At 38.2% G+C, this 26,462-nt stretch overlaps 1 protein-coding gene across 1 annotated transcript in view; it reads left to right on the top strand.

Annotated features, from left to right (window-relative positions):
• Positions 1-26,462, top strand: part of ZGRF1 (zinc finger GRF-type containing 1) — a 73,252-nt gene that overhangs the window by 44,255 nt on the left and 2,535 nt on the right. The window contains exons 12-25 of the mRNA XM_067036493.1: positions 906-1,029; positions 2,854-3,509; positions 4,654-4,792; positions 5,287-5,471; positions 7,557-7,753; positions 9,240-9,379; positions 11,460-11,603; positions 12,882-12,996; positions 14,436-14,698; positions 16,393-16,552; positions 20,456-20,533; positions 20,736-20,883; positions 22,496-22,623; positions 24,304-24,427. Coding sequence (XP_066892594.1) covers positions 906-1,029; positions 2,854-3,509; positions 4,654-4,792; positions 5,287-5,471; positions 7,557-7,753; positions 9,240-9,379; positions 11,460-11,603; positions 12,882-12,996; positions 14,436-14,698; positions 16,393-16,552; positions 20,456-20,533; positions 20,736-20,883; positions 22,496-22,623; positions 24,304-24,427 — 2,601 coding nt within the window. The remainder of the gene's footprint in view (positions 1-905; positions 1,030-2,853; positions 3,510-4,653; positions 4,793-5,286; positions 5,472-7,556; positions 7,754-9,239; positions 9,380-11,459; positions 11,604-12,881; positions 12,997-14,435; positions 14,699-16,392; positions 16,553-20,455; positions 20,534-20,735; positions 20,884-22,495; positions 22,624-24,303; positions 24,428-26,462) is intronic.

Below are 26,462 nucleotides of genomic sequence, written 5' to 3'. Positions count from 1 at the left end.
TCTACAGGGAAAGAGAGAGAAGCAGACTTTCAGAGAAAGAGACGGAGTTAGTGGCAGCAGTGGAAGCCCTGATTCCAGCTGTTTTTGTTTTTTTTTTTTTTTTTTTTTTTTCCATTATGCGGGCCTCTCACTGTTGTGGCCTCTTCCGTTGCGGAGCACAGGCTCCGGACCCGCAGGCCCAGCGGCTATGGCTCATGGGCCCATCCTCTCCGCGTCATGTGGGATCTTCCCAGACCGGGGCACGAACCCATGTCCCCTGCATCGGCAGGCAGACTCTCAACCACTGTGCCACCAGGGAAGCCCATTCCAGCTGGTTTTGAGGCCCAAGCCCCAGGTTTGTCTGTTCAATTAGTATCAGACCTTTAGGGTGATTAATTTCTGGAAGCAGCAACAAAATTAAATACTGTTCTAAGGAGAATAACATAGGGAATAATATGACTGTTCAGATGTGGAATATATCAAAAAAGTTTATTCCATTTAGGAGCAATATTTTGAAGTTTAGAGCAACTGTGGGTGTATCCTATACCTGAGGACCTAAGAGAAAGCTGTCCTTGGGTTTTCAGGAAGTTTTACCTTCACAGCTCCAAACATAAGATCTGATTAAGCCTGAGACCCTTAGACTAGAAACTGACCTTCACAACCAAATCCCATAACCCAGATCAATCCAAATCAGAATCTGACCCATTTCAAATAAATCCAACAGGTTTTATGTTCTGTATTTCACTTTCTATTCTTGTTTATTTTAGTGAGTTTATTCTATCCTGTCCCTTTTGGAAGAAGCTTTGCCCCACTATAGCTCTACACAATGTGCTTGAAAGCATTATTTTTACAATTGTTACTAGAATTCATTCAAACTATAGGGAAGAAGATTTTGATCTGTAGTTTTGTCTCTTCTTTCTGGATAGGTGATGTCACCAGAACAAAAGATCTCAACATTAAGTCCTGTTTCTACTTTATCTTTGAACTCAGGAGATGAAGACTTCATACTGGAATTCTCTGAGGAGTCCCTGAAAGCAAGAACTTTACCTGGTGATTTTCACTTTCTCAACTTGGACAGTTGCTACCATATGGCTCTAATCTGTCTGTCCATGTAAAGTGAAGTTTTTTATTTGAGAGATTGTTACTAAAGTAAAAATAATCTTGAAACCAGATTCAATGTCTTACGCCCTCAAGCCTTCCCACACCCTCTCTCCCTTTTGACTTTTTCTATTGGAGATGGCTCTTATTTCCAAATACAATACTCCCTTCCAGCTTTCTAGTTCCTTCTTATTTCTTCTCTCATCTTCTCATCACAGACCTCTAAAAGTGTCTTCTACCATTGCCAACACTTCTCACAGCTGTAACTCCAGAGCCTGGCCCCTCTATAGCCTCTTCTCCTCCCAGGGAAAGGATTCATTGTGAATGTCTGGTCATGGTTGACCTTAGCATAACCTCTTAGTTCCCCTCTTTTGCTTTGGGATCTTGGCAATATCAGGGAACTCTTCAGTTGCTGTTACCTCAATTGCATTCTCAGGCCTCTGTGTTTTCATACATTTTGACTCTTCCCTGTGAGTAATTTCCTGCTTCTTGATAATTATAATACATTCTGTAGGATCCTTTTCACTAACTTTTCTTTTTCTGTCTCTTTTCTTGTAATCTCATCAATGTATCTTCCCTTGATTCTGAAGTTATGTTGGGTGAGGGGTGAAGTTGTAGATAATTTTTTGGTCATGGGTGGATGATATAAAAATAAAAACTAATGTGTCTGGGTAGCTGGGTTGAAGAAGGTTTAGTAGCTGTGGTTGATAGAGGAAACAAGGTAGGAAAGAGTCAGTATGGGAGCTGTGCGTATCTAACACAAGTGAGGTGACAGTGGCATATAGATGATTTACAGAGTTATACCATGAATCTTCTACTATTTAATGAGGATTTAACTTTTCTGTCAGTGTTGCTTGATCAGCTTGTTAGAATTACGGGGTAACAGTTTATAAAAGAATATCATTGACTCACCTGGTGTTCTACTACCTTCCCAAGTGACCTCCAGAGTTTATTCCCAACAAAATAGAAACTCTATCAAGAAGGTACATTATTATAAAATAGGAAACCATAGCATTTCAGAGAAAAACTTAAAGCTTATATAGTTCCCATGCAGTATTATTCATTCTTTATTTATTCAACAAATATTACTGCTTTTACATTTTCAGGAATATATCAGTTACTAACGATGCTGACAGAAGGAATTATAAAACTCAGCCAAAATCTGCCATAACATGAGTTTACCATAGTTGAACTCTTATCACATAACAATATATCACAGTAAAGCTAAAAGTCTTCTTTACCCTGAAGGTCAACATATTAGTCTGTGAATGTAATAAATATATAAAGGAAGTTGCAACACATCGATAAGTAAACCTTGAACTTCAGTCTCTGGAGAATATAAAATTGAGAACGAGAAACTAGTTCTGGGTTCTTGCCTTAACTCTGCCAGTTGGTAGTCATGTTACCTCTAGGCCTTGTTGGCAATCTTATCTATAAAATGAGAATGATGAATCCCTTCTTGGCTGTAAAATACTTTGAAAACTTCAGTGTTATGTAAATATAATGTAGTAATTGGTGGGGCGGTGGTAGTAGAAATCCTTAGCTAAGAGGGAAAAGAAAAAGAGAAGGATTTCAAGTTTATCAACCTTGAAAAAGTTTATTTTTTGGAGACTAAAACCATTAAATTTTTTAAAAGGAAATGTGATTTTTTTGTTTGTCTTGGTACAAGGCATGTTGGTACTTTTTGTTTTTTTGTATGGATACCCACTGTTTTCTAGAGATTGGGTGATGTCCATAATACATTTTTATTTAACTGGCTTTTTTTTTTTCTTTTAGTAATGAAAAAATCGAGTTCTCTGGAGGATAAGAACCTTCAAAGGCTTTCATTAGTAAGTGGAACCCGAGTTCCACTTATTACTTTGCCACCTGCCAGTGGGCCACCTGACGTAGATTCTTGTTCATATGTGATTGACTGTGATAGGCAAGAGTCTTCTGGTTCTCCCATATTCAACTTCGGTGAAGAGTCAGCAGTTCCTTCTTTTAGCTTTGGGTCAGAGGACCAGAGCGAAACTTCTTTCTCTAAAGAATCTAAGGAAGTGACTCCGAGGGACGTTTCACTTTTTGATAATATATCTACTCAAAGCAAGTGGCTAAAATATCAAAACATACTCCAGTGCAACTTGACTACTCCAAACAGAGTTGATCAGAAAGTAACAGATGGCTTCTTTGCTGAGGCTATTTCTGGGATGCATTTTAGTGACACGGGTGAAAGACAGAGTGGTGCTGTGAATGAAAGTTCTGTAGACTCTGTGCATTTGCAAATGATGAAACACATGCTTCAGCAACAGCAGCAGGATTTTAGCAGTCAAGATTTGGTTTCCAGAAAGAAAGCATTTTCTTTGAATTTAAAGCAGACTTCTAAGACTGAGGAAATTCAGAATGTGTTAAGAGATTATGCCTGCTACAACTGCAGTGTAACAGGAGATTTTCAGGTGAGGAAATGTACCAGTGTTTTGCATCTTTTTTCCAGTAGTTATTATCTGAATTTCAGCAAAAGAATTACCAAAATCATGTAGGTGCAATGATTTTTATTTTTTATTTTTTTGCGGTACACGGGCCTCTCACTGTTGTGGCCTTTCCCGTTGTGGAGCATGGGCTCCGGACACGCAGGCTCAGCGGCCATGGCTTATGGGACCAGCCGCTCCGCGGCATGTGGGATCTTCCCAGACCGGGGCACGAACCCGTGTTCCCTGCATCCGCAGGCGGACACTCAACCACTGCACCACCAGGGAAGCCCCCAGGTGCCGTGATTTTAGTCTTGGAGCCAATAGCTTTGTTTTGTCTTTTTTTTTTTTTGAGTTTTCCAAAACTCTTGCTACACTCACATTTTCTTTGACTTAAGATCTTTCCTAGAGTTTGTGAACGTTAAATGAAGTTCTATATTTGAAAGTGTCTGGTGCAGTATCTGGCCCATAATAGGTACTTAATAAATTATAGCTCTGTTTCTACCATCACTTCCACTGCTTGTTATTATGATTGTTTTCATTTTTCACTCTCAGCTCAGTTTTGCTGATCAGATCATTATTAGGGTAAAGAGACATCTTATGATACATTGGTTACGAACAATTCTTACTATAGTTATAACCAGAAATAGAGATACATAATGATTCACTCACATCAGTTAAGTCCTAGCAAAAATATTTTAAAACTTATTAAGGAGCAAACAAGAAAAGTTAGTCTTATTTATCATTAAAAGTGCCATGGGGGGCTTCCTGGTGGCACAGTGGTTGAGAGTCCACCTGCCAATGCAGGGGACACGGGTTTGTGCCCTGGTCCAGGAAGATCCCACATGCCGCGGAGCGGCTAGGCCCGTGAGCCATGGCCACTGAGCCTGCGTGTCCGGAGCCTGTGCTGCTCAACGGGAGAGGCCATAAGTAAGAGGCACGCGTACCGCAAAAAAAAAAAAAAAAGTGCCATGGCATAGCCTTTCTTGCTATACTTAGTTTCTCATTTAAAATTAGAAAATGGTTTTCATGGATTCTGGAAATCAAAAATTTGTTTATTTCCTTTAACATATCTATTAGTAAACAGTATTTTTCTGGAGTTGTTATAATAACTTTAATTATTCCATTTCAGGCGATAAATGACTCCGAGCTATGCTTCCCAAGTGGGCAGAAAATAAAATCTGCATATCTTCCCCAAAGGCAAATTCGCATACCAGCTGTTTTTCAGTCTCCTGCTCATTATAAGCAGATTTTTACATCTTGTCTCATAGGTATGACTGTTATCTTTTTATTTTATTATGGTTGATTGCTGCTTAATGTAAATAGTTTAGCTGTAAGAAAGTATAGTATCTTTTATGAATTTTTACATTAAATTGTCTACTTGAGATTTGTTATTTTCTATATATTTAATCCAGTTTTTGACAGCAAATTGTATTTTAATTTCAGATCGAAATTGAGTTTTGAGTGGGAAATGACAGCATTATCTTTTTCAAGGTGGAGTCTAAAAATTTTTTTAAACTGGAAGTGTTACAGATGGTTTTGTTAAATTAAGTAGGAAATTTTAAGTATGGTACATTGTTTTGTTCAAGAGTAAAACTAGACTTTTAAAAAATAGATGTTAGTATTAGGTTATAGTTTACTCTGTCAAAAGGCTATTTTCAGTTTTAGCTAATACATATATGATACAAATGTGAAATTATTTTGTATTTAATTTTCATCTGTACCTATAGAGTTTTTAAAATTATCTTTAAAAATTTTTTTGTAGAACATTTAAATATATTGCTGTTTGGGTTGGCACAAAGGTTGCACAGAGCTCTTTCAAAAGTTGACATATCATTTTACACATCGTCAAACAGAGACAAACTGAAAAATGTAGAAAATAATGTGCCATCCTGCCATCATTGTCAGCCTGCAAAACTTGTCGTGGTTAAAAAGGAAGGTCCAAATAAGGTATTGTTCCCTCTTCCCCTCCTTTTATGAGACAAGTAAGTTTCATAAAAGGCTTAGGTACCTATTGCTTTACAACAAGCTTGAAGAGTAAGTCTTGGGCTTCCCTGGTGGCGCAGTGGTTGAGAGTCTGCCTGCCGATGCAGGGGACACGGCTTTGTGCCCCGGTCTGGGAGGATCCCACATGCCGCGGAGCGGCTGGGCCCGTGAGCCATGGCCGCTGAGCCTGCGCGTCCGGAGCCTGTGCTCTGCAATGGGGAGAGGCCACAGCAGTGAGAGGCCCGCGTACCACAAAAAAAAAAAAAAAAAAAAAAAAAAGAGTAAGTCTTGACTGGGAGCCTTCTGCTTGAGACATTAGTAACTAACATATAGTAAACTCTCAATACATTTTTCCTGAAAGATGATTTGCATTCGACGATACAAAAATATGAGTTAAAATCAACCTTCGAGTTGCTTAGGAACTTGTTGCACAGTAGTGGAAGGAGAGAGATGTATAAAAGGAAATTTTATATAATACTGTAATTGATAGAGTAGGAGGGATATGCCCAAATTACAGTGAGAGCACTGAGAAGGGAATATGTCCCAACCTGAGGGCTTAGAGAAGCAGAGATGAGCCTGAAGGAAATAAAGGTTAAAACTGGTCTACTATGTGATCCCTAATATGAGTAACGTAACTGATAAGGCCAGGAGAATAGAAAAGCATATCAATTTAATTTATACTGCTGATAACATTATTATGGAAGAAGTTAAGTTAGTAAAATGTTTGTAATATTGAGCTATGGTTTGTACTCATAAGACTGTGCTTTCACTCATAATAATACAACTTTCCTCCACTGCTTGCATATTCCACTTCATCATTAGTTGAGTATGTAAATTCGGTTTTCAAAAGCAAGAATTCATAAAAATATTATAACCATAGAATAAAATATTATAGAGCCACTAAAAGTCTTTTTTTTCTTTTTAAGATTATTTGATGACATGGTTGTCATGCTCATAGTATGTTATTGGGTGTAAGGGTTAGGTTATAGACTAGAAAATGTATTGTTATCTGAGTTTTATTAAAACAACATACATGCGTGTATCCTTGTGTGTGTGTGTGTGTGTGTGTGTATGTGTATGTGTTTGTGCATATGCTTGCACTTATGTGAGTGAGAAAAAAGTCTGGAAAGAAATGCATGAGGGGCTTCCCTGGTGGCGCAGTGGTTGGGAGTCAGCCTGCCAATGCAGGGGACGTGGGTTCGAGCCCTGGTCCGGGAGGATCCCACATGCCACAGAGCAACTAGGCCCGTGCGCCACAACTGATGAGCCTGCGCCCCAGAGCCCGCGGTCCACAACTCCTGAAGCCTGGGCGCCTAGAGCCGGTGCTCCACAACAAGAGAGGCCACCGCAATGAGGGGCCCGCGCACTGCAGTGAAGAGTAGCCCCCGCTCACCGCAGCTGGAGAGAGCCTGCGCACAGTGACAAAGGCCCAATGCAGCCAAAAATAAATAAATTAAATTTTAAAAAAAAAAGAAATGCACGAGATGTTCCTTATAGTTGTTTTGGGGCAGCTTTCAGGTTTTCTATAGTGAACATGTTGTTAAGTCAGAAATCAATAAATATTATTATTATTATTATTATTTTTTTTTTGCGGTACGTGGGCCTTCCACCGCCGCGGCCTCTCCCGCCGCGGAGCACAGGCTCCAGACGCGCAGACTCAGCGGCCACGGCCCATGGGCGCAGCCGTTCCGCAGCACGCGGGATCCCCCTGGACCGGGGCACGAGCCTGCGCCCCCTGCATCAGCAGGCGGACCCCCAACCACTGCGCCACCAGGGAAGCCCAATAAATATTATTTTTCAAATAAGATTGAATTTTAAGAATAGTGTAAGTTTTGACAAAAAGTAAAAAATGAAAAATAGGTGGTTTTAAGTTTTATTGTTTAAATTAATAAAAAGATTAAGTTGTATAGTGGCTAATTTATTGGAGTACATTAATGCCAAGCAGCCTTTATAAAAGTCTTGACAAACATAGTACAAAAACAGTAAAAAAAATAAGCAGATAAAAACATTATTTTTCTCACTAAAGTTTCAATATCTTTTTCCCCTTAGGGTCGTCTCTTTTATACCTGTGATGGACCCAGAGCTGACCGATGTAAATTTTTCAAGTGGCTTGAAGAAGTGACCCCAGGATATTTAACACAGGAAAAATCTCTACCTAGCATGGTTTTAAATGATATAAAAAGTATTGGCTTGTACTTAAGAAGTCAAAAGATACCCCTCTATGAGGAATGCCAGCTTTTGGTGAGGTATGTTTTATGGTGCCAAGTAATTGCCTCTAATTATATCAGAAAATAGTAACCTCACAGAATTATGACCAGTTTTCAAAGAAATTGAGATAGGAAGAATATCTAAAAGATAGAGTACCTCATTTTTTATGACTATAAAATGGGAATAGTTCCCTAAAGCTATTTTTGGCTCCCTCCTAACGTTGAGCAGTGTCAGCAATATCAGGATTACTGGCGGGAATGCCATTTTTCTAACCAGTTTTACATATAATCATAATTCTAAGGGAAACCCTATCAAATCACAAGAATAATTTTTATCAGCACAGGATAATACATATTGGTCATTCACAAGCCTGAACTACATAGTTTATAGGATGATAGAATGCTACTTTTTGGAAACATGTCTTACAAAAGTTGCATTAGGGCTTCCCTGGTGGCGCAGTGGTTGAGAGTCCGCCTGCCGATGCAGGGGGCGCGGGTTTGTGTCCCCGGTCCGGGAGGATCCCACGTGCTGCGGAACGGCTGGGCCTGTGAGCCATGGCCATTGGGCCTGCGCGTCTGGAGCCTGTGCTCCCCAACGGGAGAGACCACAGCAGTGAGAGGCCCGTGTACCACACACACACACACACACACACACACACACACAAAAAGTTGGATTACCCAAAAAGTAAATATTATGAGGATTTGCGTGGTAATTTAATAATAACGGCATTTATTGGGAGCTTGTACATGCCAGGCACTCTTCTAAGCACTTTGCATGTATTATTTCATTTACTCAATCACCATAATTTATAAGAAATGGTAATATGATAATTTATTATAACATTTTTACAGTTATAGAAACTGAAGTACCCTTTCTTTTAGATATTATTCCTATCTCGGTCTCTTTTAAAACTAATGATGTTTCTGTGAGGCTTGCTATTTTCTTCCTTTGACACAGTGTATTTTTATTGTGTATATATGTATGAAAGTATATAAACATACACATTCCCTGGTTCTTTCCTCTTCATACTGTATTTTAGAGATTTAAAAAAAAAATTTGTACCTTCAAACTTCCAGTTATAAAATAAATAAGTCCTACAGATGTAATGTATAGCATGGTGACTATAGTTAATATTACTTTACTGTATATTTGAAAATTGGTGAGAGAGTAAGAGCTCATTACAAGAAAAAATTTTTATTTGAAAAAAATTTTATACATGCAGTGAGTTCTTCCGTGCTTTTTTAAAAAATTCAATTTATTTAAAAATAAAAACAGTTCAAAAAATTTAAAAAAAAATAAAAAAAAATAAAATAAAAACAGTTCACTCATTTTCTTCACAAGAAAAAAACTTTGTGTGGCGATGGATGTTAACCAGACTTATGCTGATAATTTCACAGTATATACATATATCAAATCATGTTGTACACCTGAAACTAATATAATGTTATATGTCAGTTATATCTCAATAAAAAAAAATCATACCTTAATATTCAAATTCACTTTTGTCTTTTACTCATTTTGCAGAAAAGGGTTCGATTTTCAAAGAAAACAGTATGGTAAACTAAAGAAGTTTACTACTGTAGATCCTGAATTTTATAATGAACCTAAGAGCAAACTTTATCTTAAGCTGAGTCGGAAGGAAAGTTCTTCGACTTACAGGAAAGGTAAGTTGATCTGATTATGTTGTGGCTGAGTCTAGCCTTGTATCTCTGTTACATACAGCCCTGTAAATTCTTTATATTAAAGAGGTTTTTAAGAGTACAGTTTCATAGTACATATTGTGAATTATTGTATAATAAATTAGACCATTTCTAAAAAGCATATTTTATTCCCCCACCCCTAAAAAGCATATTTTAAATTTTAGTTTTTTTAAAAGCTTTATTATAGGCTACCAAAAACTGTTTAATTTTGGTTAAAGTCACACCAAGTTGTTGGCATCGTAAGTATACTGAATGAACTGTGCCCTGAACCTAATATAAAAAATAAGCTGAAAATGTAATGAGTTTAGTGATACTTCTGTCATTGCTGCACAATATGACAACATTGGACCCCAAATTTTGTATATTTGGAAATAAAAATCCTTAAAAAATTTTTTTTTTCTTTTTTTGGGTGTGTTTGGCCTTTGTTGCTACGCACGGGCTTTCTCTAGTTGCAGCGAGCAGTACAATGAAGAGTACTTCATTGCAGTGCACAGGCTTCTCATTGCGGCGGCTTCTCTTTTTGCGGAGCACGGGCTCTAGGTGCGCAGGCTCCAGTAGTTGTGGCACATGGGCTCAGTAGTTGTGGCTCACGGGCTCTAGAGCGCAGGCTCAGTAGTTGTGGTGCTCGGGCTTAGTTGCTCTGCAGCATGTGGGATCTTCCTGAACCGGGGCTCGAACCCTTGTCCCTTGCATTGGCAGGCAGATTCTTAACCACCGCGCCACCAGGGAAGTCCCTAAGCTGGGTTAATTTTTATCTTTGGTTTCATGACCTACTCTTGTCATTAATCCTAACCTAGCTTGCTTTTGTTATTTGATGAGTTATTTTAAATGATATAAGAAACTTTGAATCAACAAAGCAAAGCTAAATCTAGTACCTGGTAGCTACCTAACTTTTTCTTTTTCTTTTTTTTTTGCGGTACGCGGGCCTCTCACTGTTGTGGCCTCTCCCGCTGTGGAGCACAGGCTCCGGACGCGCAGGCTCAGTGGCCATGGCTCACGGGCCCAGCCGCTCCGCGGCACGTGGGATCTTCCCAGATCGGGGCATGAACCTGTGTCCCCTGCATCGGCAGGCAGACTCTCAACCACTGCGCCACCAGGGAAGCCCTACCTAACATTTTTTTTAAATACATTTTATTATTTATTTATTTATGGCTGTGTTGGGTCTTAGTTGCAGCGTGCGGGCTTCTCACTGCGGTGGCTTCTCTTGTTGCAGAGCACAGGCTCTAGGCACATGGGCTCAGTAGTTGTGGCAGACAGGCTTAGTTGCTCTACAGCATATGGGATCTTCCTGGATCAGGGCTCGAACCTGTGTCCCCTGCATTGGCAGGTGGATTCTTAACCACTGTGCCACCAGGGAAGCCCGGAATGTAGTTTTCTTTAAACAACAAGTTTTTTCCTTCATACTTATAATGGGTCAAATAATATGTGATTAAGTTATATAATTATAATAGCAAATACAACTAGTTTAAATAAGTTTTAGAACAAATACAGTTGACTCTTTGTAAGTGTAAACTCCACTGATGGTAGAAATAGTGCATAGATATTCTGGAAAGCAGCCTACTAGCTATGAGTGCTCAGTGTACTATGGAGAAGAAAGGAGAACGTTAATTAATCTGGAACATATGTTAAGTGGAAGTCTGTTAAGAGAACTTGTATTCTATCCACGGATTGCCAACTTTATTTGAGCATAGAAACCTTTACATGGTGGAACATCTTTTTAGACTGATATTCTACCTTTGGAAAATCAAATGTAGCTATAAGAGAAAAATGAGTTAGATGTTGTCTGCTTTATTTACAGTGTTTTTTTAAAAAAATAATTATAAGAAAATAATAATTATAAAGTAACTTTAAAAACATTAAACTAATTGAGTTAAAAACATGGAAATGAAATGTTATGTGTTTGGGTCTCTGGGTGGAATCTTGTTGGTGATAATAAACAAGTTTGTTTTTTTGAGAAATAATGTAGGACTAAGCATCAAAGAAATCCAAGGTAGCTTTGGATGGAGCATAGTTCCGAATCCTTTAAAAGTGTTTGTCTTTTCAGATGATCTTTGGGTGGTTTCAAAAACCCTAGACTTTGAATTGGATACTTTTATTGCATGTAGTACTTTCTTTGGTCCATCATCTATCAATGAGGTAGAGCTACTACCTTTGAAAGGTTATTTCCCTTCGAATTGGCCCACTAACAGTAAGTATTATTATGCCCATATTAATTTGTATTAAAAAAAGAATGAAAAACATGTGATGCACTGTGAGCAAGAATGCTAACTTTGTGTGGGATTGTTTGATTAAAGCCAACAAAAAGCATCCACCTCTACTTCCTATTATTGTGTACAGTATTCTTGAAATGTGTATGAAAGTTGAATATCTAAATATTTCTGCAGCTCAAGTCCTAGAGGACTAACAATATAATAAAATCTTGACCCCTCACTTAAGTATTTTGTTAAAGTTGAATTTACAAGTATATACCCGATTTCTAAAAATATAAATATTAAACATACAAATAAGAATTTTCTTAAATAATTTCTTACGTCAAGTTCCAGTTTTTGATTTATTTAATCCTCTTGGTTTATTATTCTAGTAGTGTACATTTAGTAAACAAATCATTTATTTTTACATTGAGAAGGTCTTGTAGATTTTGCAAGAGACTTTGTGAGCAGTTGAGCCAGGAGGGTATGATTTTCATTTGAGGCTATTTTATCATCTGCCTTGAGAAATTCTTAATAAGACAGTAGGCTATGAGCCTTACTTTTCTTTTAATAAAGGAAACTTTAGTAAGCTGAATCCCTATCCAGTTCTATGAATCTGTATACTTCTCTATACATTTTGATCTCTGGAGTAATTTCTGATGGTTGAATTTGGTCCATATCTAATTAAGACACAGCATTTAACGACCCATTTCAAATATTTCATAGACATTTTTAACTTGATTTTTTTTCTTTTAGAACTGAATAAACCTAGTCAACCAGCTTGAGTTCAATAAGAGCCTAATTAAGTGAACATTTGTCATTTTTTGAATGCATATTTTCCTATTTGTTGTAGTTGTTTCCTCACCAATAACAGCATTCTAATTTTCTGCTTTCCATATATTCCTATAAAATAATTGATGAAGAAATGCAAGAAAATATTTTAAAATTCCACAAACACTACTGTACAATGTATGCTGATTAAATCGAACTGGCTGTTAAGCAGTGTCACCACACCCTAACTCAAAACAGTTATTCTTATTCATTAACTGACATATGGAAGTCCAAATCTGATGTAAGTTATGCAATTTATAAAGTATGAATGAGCAGGTAGTATAGTAGTTTAATGTATAAAAGGACCTCTGCATGTACTTAAGCGTTTATATTATGTTGTGTGATTAATTCAGTAGCTGAACTCTGAGTTGTATGTATATTTAATAGATTTTTTTAATGGTTCATTTCATTTACATTAATGTTAATTTTCTGCATTCTGTCTACAGCAGTGGTCCATGCATTATTGGTTTGTAATGCTAGCACAGAGCTGACCACTTTGAAAAATATTCAGGACAACTTTAATCCAGCTACTCTACCTCTAACACAGTACCTGTTAACAATGTAAGTCATTATTTACCTTTGGGTCATTAGTATTAAAAAATGATGACTAATTGTAAATATGAAAATGTAATAAAAGTACATTACATAAATTTTTGCCAGCAAAGTGTTAATTTTCTTTCAAGGATTATGAAGTTACTGTTTGTCAGTGGTTCAATAGAGAAAGAGGAATACACATCATTTCCCAACAATCCACCCATTCATCTATCTGTTTATTTATTTATTGTGGTAGAGTCTAGTAAAAGGGTTACTGCAAATTTTTTTCCTTTGTCAAGGAATAATTTCCTAAGGATCTTTTGAGTGTTTCTGTTTATTTATTTATCTGTACTTTTATGCTACAAATTATTTAACATTTAAAACATTTAAAATTATGTAACATTTTACAGCTTGAATCCAGTATATATATTGATACTAATTTTATTCTTGACATAACCTATATCTCATTTTTAATTTCTCAAGCACTATGCCCCTTTTTTAAAAATTGGGAGCGACATTATATTGAATTCACTAAAATGATAGAAAAAGTCTAGTTTCTAATTTGTAATATTATGATCCAACTTGTGGTATTTCTTTTTTTTTCGCCATAATAAAGTCCTAGGTAAGAAAAATAAATATCCTTATCCATTATGTCATTTATCTACTTTGAAAGGAATGCAGTCTTTTTTAAAAAAAAATTATTTTATTTTTGGCTGCTTTGGGTCTTCATTGCTGTGCGTGGGCTTTCTCTAGTTGCGTGAGCAGGGGCTACTCTTTGTTGCAGTGTGTAGGCATCTCATCGCAGTGGCTTCTCTTGTTGCAGAGCACAGGCTCTAGGCACACAGGCTTCAGTGGTTGTGGCTCATGGGCTCAGTGGTTGTGGCTCGTGTGCTCTAGAGTGCAGGCTCAGTAGTTGTGGTGCACGGGTTTAGTTGCTCCGTGGCATGTGGAATCTTCCCAGACCAGGGCTCGAACCCTTGTCCCCTGCACTGGCAGGTGGATTCTTAACCACTACGCCACCAGCAAAGCCCAGGAATTCAGTCTTAATAGAAATAGAAAGAAAACCAGTTTATTGCAGTTCTACCTTAAATGGAGGCTATATTAATTACCTAAGTCGGTTTTGTTTAATAGAACATGGGCTTTAAGTCAGTATACGACTTATTAGTTGTGTGCTTTGGGGGAAAAATGTTAATATTTCTGTACCTCTATTTGGGATAATTAACTACTTAGTATTGTTGTGAAGATTGCATCAAGTAACATGTAAAATCGTTAGTATAATGCCAGCACATAGCAGGTTTTCAACAAATGTTAGTTCTCTTCCACCCTCCTCCAAATTGGGGTATATGTGTATTTGTGTCTCCAAAAAAATGTTCGCTGTGACGCTTATAAAGTGAAGGCTAACTTATGACTAGGTCTACTCACCTATTTCAAAAGCCCCTCATTGAAAAAAATTTTCATTTGCTTAGGTCTTCATCAACTACAATGAGCAACAAGAGAGTCAATAAGAGAAAATTTATCCCACCGGCCTTCTCAAATATCAACACAAAATTTGAACTACTCAGTATCGGAGCAACATTGCAGTTAGCTAGTGAGTTAATTCAGGCACACAAGTTAAACAAGGATCAAGCTACAGCTCTAATTCAGATAGCTCAAATGATGGCATCACGTGAAAGTGTTGAAGAAGTGAAGGAACTGGGAATTCATACCCTCCCTATCACAATCATACATGGTAAGAAGCAAGAAAAGAAAACGGTTCTAGTAAATACATTGTCATATAAGCTTTTGTAACTCAATCTGCTCGCTTTTAATTTCCTAGTCAGACAAGATTCCAGGATAACTCTACATTTTTCAAATCTGGACCCATTTTAGTAAACTATTAGATGAGAGCAGAACTGACCATCCTAAAAGGGAGAATAGACAGCATATCTGATGAATGGGTAGCATTATACTCTCATTATCAAAGTATCCAGATTTGATCTAGACATCTATGTGTTGCCCTCTATTAATTAATTCCTAGTCAGCTCACCCTTCACCCTTCATAGTTGCTATTCTAAACCTTCATCCTTCTCATAATCCCATCCTTGCCCCTGCCCCACTCTCTCTGAAATTGATTTTGCTTCTAAAATAGGAAATGGAGGTCATAACAAACTCCTTTCAATGTCCTGCCTTCCTTTTCCAACTTACCTAAGTATGGACCTATTCTTACTCTTCTGGTTCTGTCTCAGTGAAGGGGCTTTACTTTCTCCTCTTCAGAGCTACTACTTTTATCTGGAATCTGTTCCCTCTTTAACTCATTTCCTCTCACAGACCTTTCTCTGAAGCTGATCCTACTTTTTGTCCTATTTTGAGGATTTGCTTCACATCCACTCTGTTGACCAAGCTAGACACTTGGGAGTCATCCTAGATTATTTTTCTCCCTAGATTAAGTGACTTTCTCTTAATCCTCCTCCATCTCTCTGTTTCTCTCCCCTCATGAGATCAGTCACTGAGATGTCCCTTCTAGTTTGTACCCACTTTTCATATTGATTCTCTCCTCGCCGACTCATTTGCACCTCCTCAATCCAAGCCTTCATCATGCCTCCGTATAGCCTAGTTGGTGAGACTACTCTGTAAAATGGGGTTTGATAATAGCATCTGTCTCATAGGTTTGGAGGATTAAATGAGTTAACATAAATAAAGGGCTTGGAGTGGTGTCTGGCACATGGGAGGCACTTAGTAAAGGTAGCATGTATTATTGTTATGATCATCTCACACAGCTTTCTAATTGATCTACCTTTAGTTTTACCTTTCTTCATATCTTCACTCAAGTAGTTTTTCTAAAAAAAAAAAATCTGATTTAGTTCCATTACTTAAAAATCCTTCGTTGATTTCCCCTGGTCTTTAAGATAAAATTCAAACTTTTAGCCGTAGCAAGCAGAGCTCTTGTGATTTATCCCCTTGCCTACCTTGTCAGACAGCCTCATCTCTCGCCGGTTTGCTATAGGCTGCATGGAAATACTTGTCAGCTGTGTGCTTTGTCATGCTTCTGCCTAGAACGACCCTCTCTTTAGCAGAGTATCTTATCCTGGAAGATTTAGTTCTGTTACTCTTTTTATTTTTAGGAAGCACTCCCATCTCTGCCAAAGCAAAGAGAGATGTTCTTTCTCTGATACCAACAATGTTACTTACCATATTGTCTTATCATTGTTCTTTGCTTGTCTGTCTTCCTAAGTAGACTATGGTCTCATTAAATATAGAGGTCTTTTGAATAGTTATCTATGTATTTATCCCTTGTCCTAATTAAGCACATAGTGAGCACTCAGTTAATATTTTTAATAAATTACTTAAATGAAGGAGAGAGGGAGATGGATGAAATATTTCTTGTGCTTTTCAGAGATTTATTTATGATATTGCCTTTATTTTTTTCCCTTTCAAAATAATTAGGTGTTTTTGGAGCAGGAAAGAGTTATTTGCTGGCAGTGGTGATTTTATTTTTTGTGCAGCTATTTGAAAAGAGTGAAGCTCTTACAGTTGGAAATGCAAGACCATGGAAACTTTTGATTTCTTCTTCTACTAATGTAGCTGTTGACAGAGTACTTCTTGGGTAGGTATCACAGGTGTATTTCGGTACCTAATGTTTTAGATTATTGTTGAGAGAGGTAGATCACCATAGGCCCTGAGTGTCCATGCACATTTTTCCTGGGTATGCCAGACATGCAAAGGCCTTTATCTCTGACTCAAGAACCAGCATCCATGAAATAGTAAGAGGCTAACTTATTAGTTGCTCATGTAAAAATTTGAGTCCAGCCCAGAACATGTATTGTTGGGGGAGGAAACTACCGTGCAAGGCCCTGAGCACTCTTAGCACATTTCTTAGGGTTGTGTCTGCAGTGAGCAGCCTTGACTGATGAGGTAGTAGCTCCCTCCAGAACAAAGAGCAGGGTTACTTACTGCTTGTTATAAAAATAGTGGATTCCCAAGCTCAGTGTTCCTTTCCTACAACTCAGTCCACTGCAGTGCAGGCATCCATCTGGATTCTCTGTGTCTCCTCACAGGACACGGGGACCAAGGGAAACCACGGTAGATATGTTGGTGCTTATGCTGCTTCCTGTGCCATAAGTAAAAGTCCTTTGTCTCTGACCCAGGAGCTTTGGGTGGTTACCTTGGAAGTAGGCTAAAATTGCAAAACCAAGTCATGGGTTATTCTCTTATCCCCCTGCCTATATGAACAAATAATAGTAAAACAGCTGAACAGTTTGATTAAATTATGTTTTTGGTTTCAATAAGAGGGATCTACCTTTAGTTTTACCTTTATCCCATCCCTGTACCAAAATTGTCAGGTTTTGTATTTGCTTTTATCCTACTTACAGACTAGTAAGTTAGCCTGTTGCTGTTTCATGGAAGGCAATAGCACAATCTGTTTTACAGGTGTAAAATTTTTGTGTAAATTTGATTAAAAATTGGGACTTCCTTGGTGGTCCAGTGGTTAAGACTCGGCGCTTCCACTGCATGGGGCGGGTTCGATCCCTGGTTGGGGAACTAAGATTCTTCATGCTGCAGCGTGGCCAAAAAAAAAAAAACCAAAGAAAGTATTACATAATGTTTTACCAATATTGCAGTGTTGAATGATCAGAATTTCACATAAATGATAAAATTTGATTAGGAAAAATAATCTGTTATTTATAAATGTAGACTCTTTAAAAATTAAGTTTTATAATTACATAAGTTAATGCTTATGGCAGAAAATATACAGACAGTACAGATATTTTATTATATTTCTTTACAGACTTTTTTTTTTTTTTTTGTGGTACGCGGGCCTCTCACTGCTGTGGTCTCCCGTTGCGGAGCACAGGCTCTGGACGCGCAGGCTCAGCGGCCATGGCTCACAGGCCTAGCCGCTCCGCGGCACGTGGGATCCTCCCGGACCAGGGCACGAACCCATGTTCCCTGCATCAGCAGGCGGACTCCCAACCACTGCACCACCAGGGAAGCCCTGTCCTGCTTTTTTTTTACTTGGTGATTATTTCTCTATGGTATTAAATCTTAGAAACCGGGCTTCCCTGGTGGTGCAGCGGTTGAGAGTCCGCCTGCCAATGCAGGGGATACGGGTTCGTGCCCCGGTTCAGGAAGATCCCACATGCCGCAGAGCGGCTAGGCCCATGAGCCATGGCTGCTGAGCCAAATTTTTCATAGCTCTATTAAATGCAATGATTTTCTTATACGATAAGCAATTTTGATCAGTAAGTTCTTACCAGATTTTTGCCCTTATATATATAGTATTGCAACCAAGTTGCTTAAACATAAATCTTGGTCTCCATTTCTTATTCTTTCCTGAAGAAAAAGTCCTAGGCCTAGAATAAAAGATATGAACATTTTTAAGCTTCTTAATATACTTTGCAAGATCACCCTCCAGGAAGGTTCTACCTGTGTATACTCTTTCTTCTGAGTAATCTAAAACAGTGGCTGAGGACATTTTCTGATTCAAGATAATGACAAGTTACCTGGAGACTAAACAGCAAAGAACTTTTTTTTTTTTTTTTTTGCGGTACGCAGGCCTCTCACTGTTGTGGCCTCTCCTGTTGCGGAGCACAGGCTCCAGACATGCAGGCTCAGCAGCCATGGCTCATGGGCCTAGTCGCTCCACGGCATGTGGGATCTTCCCGGACCGGGGCACAAACCCGTGTCCCCTGCATCAGCAGGCAGACTCTCAACCACTGTGCCACCAGGGAAGCCCAGCAAAGAACTTTAGATTGCTTAGCCTAAGACTAAAATTTAACTGTAGACTGTTAAAAAAGAAAAATCAAGAAGCTAGAAGAGTAAGTACTAACTACTGAAAAGTAACAGAAAACACGTAGAAGATATTCTTTAGTGCTTAAGCCTCTGATGAGGACCTGAGGAATGTGAATCCTCATTTAGGATCTATACCTCAACTGCATGTAAGCTGGACCCATACATTTCTTTACACTGAACTGACATTTAGCTGTGCGCTTGGATAATGCATTTCAATGGCAATGGACAGAATAGGACAAAGAGTTTCTTGAGAAGAAATAAAACATTTTTGCCCCATGGTATGATGAGGATACTATACTCTCTATTATAGAATTAATGCAAACTGACATTGAAACAAAAAAAATGTAGACTAGTTTTTCAGGCTGAAAAATAGCTGACTATTCTCCAAGATGAAAACTATGAAAAAATGCAAAAATTGAAGTCTATTCATATATTGACATTAAATAAACTGCTTCAAAATTATTTAGGAAAACTGTGTTTGGAGAGCTATAGTTTCTTTAGTTTTTCAGCTCTTTATTTCCCATTTGATGTGGTAGATGTTTTAGAAGTCTGGATGTTCAGTGAGCTCCTACTCTGTTCCTAGCATAGAGCTAGAGCTGTAAGATATATAATGGGAAGGGTAGGTGAGGGCCACTTATTCACAAAGCCCTCACTGAGGGGTAACATATGTAGAAGAACAATCATTGGTAGCCTTTGGAGGTAGACGGACTTGCCTAGGTTTGAATCATGGTTGACTCTACTTACTAGCTATGTGGCCTCAGCAAAATACCTGACTTGAGTTTCAGTTCCTCATCTCTAAGATAAGATATTGTGCAGAGCTGTAACGAGTATTAAGATAAGGTATGTTAAGAGGCTAACACTCTTCCTACTAAATCTCGATGCTAAATATATGGTAGCTGTTGCTTGCCATATTATTATGTTTTTAGGGGCCAGTTCGTTTTTTTGTAGTTTTTGTTTTTCTCTTTTGTGGCCGCGTGGCTTTTGCGATCTTAGTTCCCTGACCAGGAATTGAACCTGGGCCATGGCAGTGAACCAAGTCCTAATCACAGGACCACCAGGGAATTCCCAGAGCAATTTTATTTGTGATAAATTCTAACATAAATATTTTATGAACCTTTCATGAGCCCTCAACATAAGATAATACATATTTTGGGGCTTCCCTGGTGGTGCAGTGGTTAGGAATCCACCTGCCAATACAGGGGTACAGGTTCGAGCCCTGATCTGGGAAGATCCCACATGCTGCGGAGCAAATGGGCCCATGGGTCACAACTACTGAGCTGGTGCTCTGGATCCTGCGAGCCACAACTACTGAGCCCACATGCCACAACTGCTGAAGCCCGCACGCCTAGAGCCCGTGCTCTGAGAGGCCCGCGCACTGCGGCAAGGAGTGGCCCCTGCCCGCCGCAGCTGGGGAGGGCCCGTGCGCAGCAACGAAGACCCAATGCAGCCAAAAATAAATAAATAAAGTTAAAATAAAATAAAGGCATGCTTTTAAAAAAAAGATAATACATATTTTTAAAATTCTCTGAAACACATTTTATAAAAAAGTCTTTCAAGTACATTATATTTACTTTGAGTTTAGGCATTTCACATTGAACTACATAATATAAAATATACTGTTATGCAAAGTTAATTTTAATAATGTAAATATTATGTGAAACTTTTAGATTCCATTTTCTAAATAATCAGAATCTATTTTACCCTGTTTTCTTTAAAGGCTTCTTAGTCTTGGATTTGAAAAGTTTGTCAGGGTTGGGAGTGTCAGGAAGATTGCCAAGCCAGTTTTACCTTACAGGTAAGAAGGCTAAATTCCAAGTCACAGAATGTTCACAGAAGTATAATTTTATATAAGTCTTACCTTAAATCTGGTTTCTGAAGAAGACTAGAGAAAGCTTTATCTTTTTCTTGGTGTTAATTTAGCAAATCCGTCTTTTACTTTTTTGTGATGCTGTGAAAATGGAATCAAAGGGTATTCTTTTATGTAATTCTTTTTTAAGTTTGCATGCTGGCTCCGAAAATGAAAGTGAACAATTAAAAGAACTACATGCACTCATGAAGGAAGACCTGACTCCTGTGGAAAGAGTCTATGTGAGGAAAAGTATTGAGCAGCATAAACTGGGGACCAATAAAACCCTGCTGAAGCAGGTGAGGGGAAACAGCTTCAGTTTGTTTATTTATTTAATTTATAGATACGATTTAGATCCCTTTTATTCCTGTTGATAGGAGTATTATTCCTATTTATTTCCCTTAAATGAAACAAATGACTGTGATAGCTCAGATTCAACTGAAGTGTGCCTGTCTATCCAGTGCACATTTTATTTTATTGCAAAGCGTTCTTCAAATTTGTGAACACATCCAACTCTCCATGACAGAGTCCTCTTTCCTCTTTCTCCCTATATGTCTATCTTTTTATAGGCTTTAGGGGAAAGGGAAGAGGTGGGAATAGATTCCTGCGAAGTTAAACGACACTTGGCTTTTTCTAGGAGAAACAGAGGAAGAGAAAGTCAGACACTGGGCAAAATATCCAAGTTCATTTTTATCTTTGGTGCTTTCCTAGAAAACCAGTCCTTTCAGGGTCTGTCTGAAATCTATCCTAAGAATCTAGGAGGCTCAGACACTTAATGCCAGGTATTGGGAACCAACACTGGACACATAGGGCCTCCGGCTGCAACTAGTAGCATCATCTTCATCAAGTTCTGATCCAGGCCAGTCTGGGCGTCAGCTGGGAGGAGGAAGTCATTTAGTAGCTTTCTCCTGTGAAAGGAGAGCCTGGGGGAAAGAAAAGAGAGTGGAGGAAAAGAGGGTTGTTGGCTTGTTGGACAGTGTGGACATGGGTCCACTTTTTCTGCGAGAGATTTGGGACAGTCAACCTGTTTGGGACCCTGTTTTGGTCAGCTGCTGCTGAAATAATGTTGCTTAACAACAAAATCTCAGTGATTTGAGACAACAGACTTAACGACTCTACAGGTCAGTTGGTGTGGTGAAGGCTCTCGTTCTGAGAACAGTTGTCCGTGGCATGATTCATGCCCCTCTCCTGACAGACAGCAGAAGTGCAAGGGGGCAGGCAAGATCACACAGATATGTGTGAAGCTTCTGTTCACAGCATGTCGGCTAACGTTCCATTGCTATAACAGGTCACACGGCCAAGCCCGACATCAGGGGGCAGGGAAGTATACTCCACCTCCTTCTCTGGGGGGAGGCACTGCAGAGGCAGCAAAGGGTGTGGATGAGCAATACTGTCACGGGGAAGGAGGGAATTGTAAATAATAATCTACAACAAGTTTGGGTTCTAGAAATCCTCAGAAGCCTTCAGACCAGCTTTTTATTATCTGGGTTACAGACTTACCTTTCCTCCCTTCTCCCCAACCAAATCCAGAGGGGCTTAGTTTGACTACATTCAATTAATGCAAATTAGTCATTTATGTAAACTACTTACCATTTTACATCCTTATCCAGCATATTGATATGTAAGAATAATTATTAATGGTTTCTTTGATACCTTTCTAAGTGAAAGCCGGTTTACTATAAACTATTGCTCGTCGGTATCACCTGTTCATAAATAAAACTCTTAGAGGAATTTCCATCTCTTATGTGGGAATAATGAAAATGTAGAGATAAAGTGGCCTATGATTTCTGATTGCCAGTGATTAAATTAGGACCTGCTCATTTCTGATTTTAGCCTGTAAGTTCTTTGGTAAATATATTCTCTTAATTTGTTTAACAGTTGTTAATGAATAACATTCTTACTGTAATAAAGGTCCGAGTAGTTGGAGTTACCTGTGCAGCCTGCCCATTCCCATGCATGAATGATCTTAAATTTCCTGTGGCTGTCCTGGATGAGTGTAGTCAAATCACAGAACCGGCTTCCCTCCTTCCCATTGCCAGGTAACCTAAAAAGTTCTTTTCCAAAGATGCTCAGATGTTACAATTATTTCAAACATTTCCTCAGTTCAAACTCTTCCCAAACTTTTGTGAAAATTCCTGGCAACGCAAGTACTAAACTGATTTTTTCAAAGAATCCAGAGGGAAATTTGAGGGAGGGGTTAATGTATCAAAATTTTGTTAGATCACAGTTGAGGCAATTGGATCATGTACTTAGATCACAGTTTAGACATTCTTAAAGCCTTGAAAGTTCTAGTGCTAGGATTCTACTAGAACGTTGCAGACTTCTCAACCAGACTAAAGGTGCCTCTTTAGTCATAGTTTAAGAACCTAACTCTACTGAAGAATGTTGTTTGGTGCCTTACCTTGATATAATTCCAGTGTTTAGGTTCTGAAAATATTTTTTAGATTATGAAAGTAGATAAAGTATATAAAGAAAAATAAGTTGAAAATGAAAATTTGTCTACTAAAATTTAGGAAACTCTGAAATCTTCTAAGCTGTCTCAGCCAATTAAAACACTGTGCTTTCAAAGCCTCTCTTATTGAGGAATCCTAAAGGTAGTGGAAGGAGTACTAGACCAGACTCAGTAGGCTTCAGTCCTAGGCCTTGTTCTGTCCCCCTTGTTGTTTCCTTTTCTGTCTTCTTTATAGTAAATATTTAATCTTCTGATTTCCAGTTTGTAAGTGTTGGAAATGCACAAGAAAGATTTTACTTCACAAGTACTTTTATGTTAATATATTTTGATTCAGTATATATGGCAATAAATCTCCACACGTCATCACCAAAAGTATGTTTTTTTTCCCCTTAAAAAATGGGGATGTAACATTAACAACCACTGTAAAATAAAGCAAACAATTATTTTGGTGAATTTACAGGTCTTTCTTCCCAGGTATAAGGATGAGGGAGTAGGGCATCAACTGTCACGATCTGCCTGGGACTTGGGAGGTTCTGGCATCATGGGGTCTTCAGTGTTTCAAACTGGGACAGTCGTGGGCAAACCAGAATGAGTTGGTCACCCTACTCAGGAGCCAGGGATGGAGAAAGTAAGGCCCTGCATGCGAGGGTGGAGGGTTAATACTGTGGAGCACCTACTGTCTACTAAACACATTACATACTTTATGAAGTCCTTACAACAGCCATGCATGGTATTATTATAGCAAGGTAACTGATAAGAATAGTGAAGCTGTAGAGATTAAATAACTTGCTGTGTCCACACAATATAACAGAGCTAAAATTTGGATATAGGTTTTTCTTCAAAACTTGGACTTTTTCCCACTATATTCTATTCCTATTTAGAAAGACATTTTACCCCTGAGAGCCTAATTTGCTTCATCTCTAAAACAAGAGTTTAAGCCAGATGACTTCTAAGAACATTTCTAAGTTTACAGATTCTAAAAATCATTGTTTCTCAAAGTGTGTTGTGTGAAATACTAAGTCCTTGCAGAGGCAGGGGACACTTATTAGGTTTTATGTGGAAAAAATGTAAAGTTATGTAAAGGATTCTTTACTGCACAACTTTTTAAAGCCTTTTAATACACTTAGCACTGTTAAGCCTTGTTAGTTCTGAGAACGTGTCATGGTATTCAAATTCTTTGAAATACATTTTAGAAAATAGTGCAGTAAATGATGTTAATGCATGTTTCTCTCATTGCTTAGATTAATTTTTAGAATTCTGTTTTTAGGTTTGAGTGTGAAAAGCTGATTCTTGTTGGAGATCCCAAACAGCTCCCTCCTACTATTCAGGGTTCTGATGCAGCCCATGAAAACGGATTGGAACAAACTCTTTTTGATCGACTTTGCTTAATGGTACTACTGCTGAATTCATACAGAACTATTATTTATTGATAATACACTGTGTAGGTTGATAGAAAATGAAAATATTAGAAGACCAAGTCCTTGCCCTAAAATTATTTTAATTGGAATTGTTTAGAAAGTACTCATCTTCAAGATAAGTTGAACCCTAATAATTTAGAATGAAATGAATCTTTTTCCTGTGTACTTTCGTAGTGGGTAGTAAGTATATTGATTTTGCTGTAAAATTTAAAAAATCTATAATGTTGTAGAACTCTACTTCACATTTTTTTTAATTTAAAAATTATTAATATAGTCTTAAGTTGAGGTGACATTCACGTAACGTAAAATTAACCATTTTATAATCACTGTCATTTGGAGGCTCATTCTTCCAGTTTTTTCACTGGGATGGATGCAGATTTGGGGGGCCTGGGTTTATACATTTTGGGAGTTCACTTTCAATGATGCAAAAATTAAAATTCAAAAGTGAATATTTATTAAAATGTGGAAAGCAATCATAACCAACAATAAATTTTGCAAGTCTGTCAAATCATCCCCCCCCCCAAATTAACCATTTTAAATGAATAAAGTGGCATTTTAGTACATCCACAATGCTGTGCAACCACTACCTCTGTCTAGTTCCAAAACATTTTCATCCCCCCAAAATAAAACTGTACCCATTTAGCAGTTGCTCTCTATTCCCTCCCTCTAGCCCCTGGCAAGCACCAGTCTGCTTTCATTCTGTATGGATTTATCTTTTCTGTGTTTCATATCATACAGTCTAACAATGTTCGTATCATACAGCTTGAAATCATACCATATGTGACCTTTTGTGTCTGGCTTCTTTCACTTAGCACGACATTTTTGAGGTTTATCCACACTGGCGGCATGTAACAATACTTTTTTTTTTTTAAGTACATTTACAACGTAGTGCAACCATTACCCTATCCTTTTCCAGAACTTTTTCATCAACTCAACAGAAACTTTGTACCTATTAAACAATAATTCCTCATTCCCCTCTCCCCTGAGCCCCTGGTGACCCCTATTCTACTTTTGGTCTCTATATTTGCCTATTACAGGTGCTTCATATAAGTAGAATCATACAATATTTTCCCTTTTGTGTCTGGCTTTATTTACTGAGCATAATGTTTTCACAGTTTGTCCATATTTTAGTATGTGTCAGAATTTTATTACTTGTTAAGGCTAAATAATAGTCCATCATTTTATGTGTACACCACATTTTATTTATCCACTCATCTGTTGCTGGACATTGGGGTTGTTTCCGCCCTTCAGCTATTGTGAATAATGCTGTTAGGAAAATTGCTATCAATTATCTGTTCAAGTCTCTGCTTTCAGTTTTTTTTTTTTTTTTTTGTGGTACGCGGGCCTCTTAACTGTTGTGGCCTCTCCCGCCGCGGAGCACAGGCTCCGGACGCACAGGCTCAGCAGCCATGGCTCACGGGCCCAGCCGCTCCGCGGCATGTGGGATCTTCCCGGACCGGGGCACGAACCCGTGTCCCCTGCATCGGCAAGCGGACTCTCAACCACTGCGCCACCAGGGAAGCCCTGCTTTCAGTTTTTTTGAGTATACACCCAGAAGTGCCACTGGTGGATCTGATCGTAATTCTATGTTTAACTTTTGAGAAACTGCCAAACTCTTTTCCATAGCTGCTGCTCCATTTTACATTCCCAACAGCAGTGTACAAGGGTTCTAATTTCTCCACATCTTCACCAACACTTATTTTTCATTTTTTAAAATAACAGCTATCCTAATGGGTATAAGGTGGTATGTCACTGCGGTTTCCCTAATGTCTAATCATGTTGAGCATCTTTTCATGCACTGATCTTTGGAAAAATGCGTATTCAAGCCCTTTGCCTATTTTTGAATTGGGTTGTTTGTTGTGTTGTTGAGTTGTAGGAGTTCTTTATATATTTTGGATATTAATCCCTTATCAGATAAATGATTTGCAAATATTCTCTTCCATTTGGTAGGTTGTCTTTTCACATGTTTATGCCCTAAAAGAGTATTGGGGATTGATTTTATTTCCTC

The sequence above is a fragment of the Kogia breviceps genome, chromosome 6 (genome assembly GCF_026419965.1).
Source record: "Kogia breviceps isolate mKogBre1 chromosome 6, mKogBre1 haplotype 1, whole genome shotgun sequence".
In the NCBI taxonomy this organism is placed as follows: domain Eukaryota; kingdom Metazoa; phylum Chordata; class Mammalia; order Artiodactyla; family Physeteridae; genus Kogia; species Kogia breviceps.
The sequence above is the reverse complement of the archived record's forward strand: the minus strand, read 5'-3'. Positions and strand labels throughout refer to the sequence as shown.